The sequence below is a fragment of the Benincasa hispida genome, chromosome 6 (genome assembly GCF_009727055.1).
Source record: "Benincasa hispida cultivar B227 chromosome 6, ASM972705v1, whole genome shotgun sequence".
NCBI lineage: Eukaryota > Viridiplantae > Streptophyta > Magnoliopsida > Cucurbitales > Cucurbitaceae > Benincasa > Benincasa hispida.
Window position 1 is genome coordinate 12,225,691 of NC_052354.1, and position 2,414 is coordinate 12,228,104.

Below are 2,414 nucleotides of genomic sequence, written 5' to 3' on the forward strand. Positions count from 1 at the left end.
GGCTAGTTGTGTGGGTTGTGGAGAACCTCACTCCTATAATGACTACCTGCAAAACCCAATCAATCAGTTTTATAAAAAACAACCCATTCTCAAATATATACAACCCTGGATGGAAAAACCATCCGAATTTTTCTTGAGGAGGTCACCAACAAGAACAATAACACCTGAGGATGAACCAACAGCATAAACAGGGACTGCCACCTGGATTTCAGTTGCCACAGCAACCTCAACATCAATCCTTCAATAAAGGTGGTCAGGCGTTGAGTTCAACATCTCCCCTTGAAAATTTCTTGAAGAAGTACATAGCTCAGAATGATGTGTTGCTAAAGATTCAAGCATCGTCAATCAGGAATTTGGAGATGCAAGTAGGACAAATTGCTAGCGAAGTGAAAAATCGGTCATAAGAAGTACTGCCTAGCAACACGGAGACCTCAGAAAGTAATAATGTTAAGGAGCAATGCCACGCGAAGCAGTATTCCTCTAGTTGGGAAAAAGATGAAACCAAGAAATGACAACAATCCTTCAACAACCACAAATAAAGGCATTTGAAGAACAAGAAGAAAGAACACCTGGTTCTGTAAGTATTCCCACTCAAGCACATCTAACAATTGGGCACCTGCGTTGCAACTAAGTGCACCATTCCCCAGACGCCTTCAAAAGAAAAATGACGAGTAACAATTCAAGCATTAATTTGAAGTCCTCAGACAATTGCACCTTAACATTCCTCTTATAGAAGCCTTGCAACAAATGCCAAAGTATGTAAAATTCTTGAAGGATGCTCTAACAAAGAAAAGAAAGGTTGGTGAGTTGGAAGTGGTAGCACTGACGCTGGAATGCAATGCGTTGATCAACAATAATATTCTTGAGAAGCAGAAGAATCCGGGCAGCTTTATTTTCCCTTGTTCAATTGGAAGGATGGACGTTGGGTATGCATTGTGCGACCTTGGAGTAAGCATTAACCTCATGCCCCTTACAATCTTTAAGAAACTAGGAATTGGTGAAGCTAAATCCACTTCTGTAACGCTTCAGCTCGTTGAAAGAATGATCACGTATCCTGAAGAAGAGATTAAAGATGTCTTGGTGAAGGTTGACAAGTTTTATATTCCCAGCAGATTTCATTATCCAAGATTATGAAGCTGGTCGGGATGTTCCAATCATCTTTGTGCTGAGGATGATGCCCTAAACTCTCGCTGGGTCCTGTAGTTTGTAAACACAGTTTTGAACAAATGCTTGTGATGTAATAATATATGATATTTTCTTCATTTTTGTCTATGGAACATTAGATGTTTTAATTGCTTTACCACAAACCAATAAACTAAGATCCCTGGTTGTCGTTTGTAACTTAAGCATGTATGTAGAGACATATAGGTGGACCATCTCTTAAGTGATAACTAAAATGGTCTGTAGTATATGGATATAGGAGGGAAATCTTATCCTGGTAATGCTACAGATGTAGCCTGCTTTGTAGAATAGTTACAAGTGTTGTGACGTGCTACAGATGGTCTGATCCTGATCATTCATGTGAAGACATGCGAGCGGGGGCATTCTATACAAAGGATTTTGTATAAGACCAACCTAGAAGTATTATAGTCTTATTATATAATGTCGTTCATGACAGAGACTTCACTTCACTATGATGACCATAGGTAACATGACCTCAATCCAGAGTGAGTTGGGAACTCTTGCCTTTGAGAGTGGTCCTTTGATTTGCATGGGTGCGAGTGGCCAGATCGCCGATTCAAACCTACTACTTTGAGGATTTGTCTGATTTGGGAGCTAGAAACTCAGCTACACAAGATGGAATTTATTCTTCCTCTAAAGCAGGGGTAAGTAGATAGATTGCTCCCTTAAAGGCTGATTCCGAGGCTTGAACGATGTGGCGCCATACACCTTCTCATGGCCTGAGAGGTGTCCACACATAGTGAGACTATGTTGTATTGTTCATTAGAGGGATCAGTCGTACTTAAGAAGTTAGATGTAACTACAGGGACAAAATGGTAAATTGGCCCTACTGTACTTACGAGCATCTATGAAGGATTATCGTACTGTTGATTGGTTATATCCGATGGACACAGAAATATACCTATGGCGAGAAGAGTGCAGCTGTCGGTCTTTAGTGGAATGCCTGGCAGTTAATGGATGGTGGATCTCGTGGCTAAAGAGTTTAGTCAGCTATTCATATACCGTTGGAGCTTCGAGCTATAGGTTCATAAGGTCCCTTGGTAGCTCAATAGATTCAAGTTGAGAATAAGTTTTTGGATCAGTTTGAAGTGTTCAAATTGACAAGAGGGAGTTTAATTATATATGATATGATTGAACGAGTCAATTATATATGATATAGTTGACATGATGTATGAGATACATTAATTGGAGGAAAATGATATGAATATGATTATCTAGTGGAGGAGAAAAAA

General features: G+C 39.8%; 1 protein-coding gene across 1 annotated transcript; it reads left to right on the top strand.

Moving 5' to 3' along the window:
• Positions 1-747: 747 nt before the first annotated feature.
• On the top strand, positions 748-1,134 carry LOC120079099. Its single transcript, XM_039033286.1, has one exon. It carries the CDS (start codon positions 748-750, stop codon positions 1,132-1,134), a length of 387 nt encoding a protein of 128 aa, XP_038889214.1.
• The last annotated feature ends 1,280 nt before the right edge of the window (positions 1,135-2,414 follow it).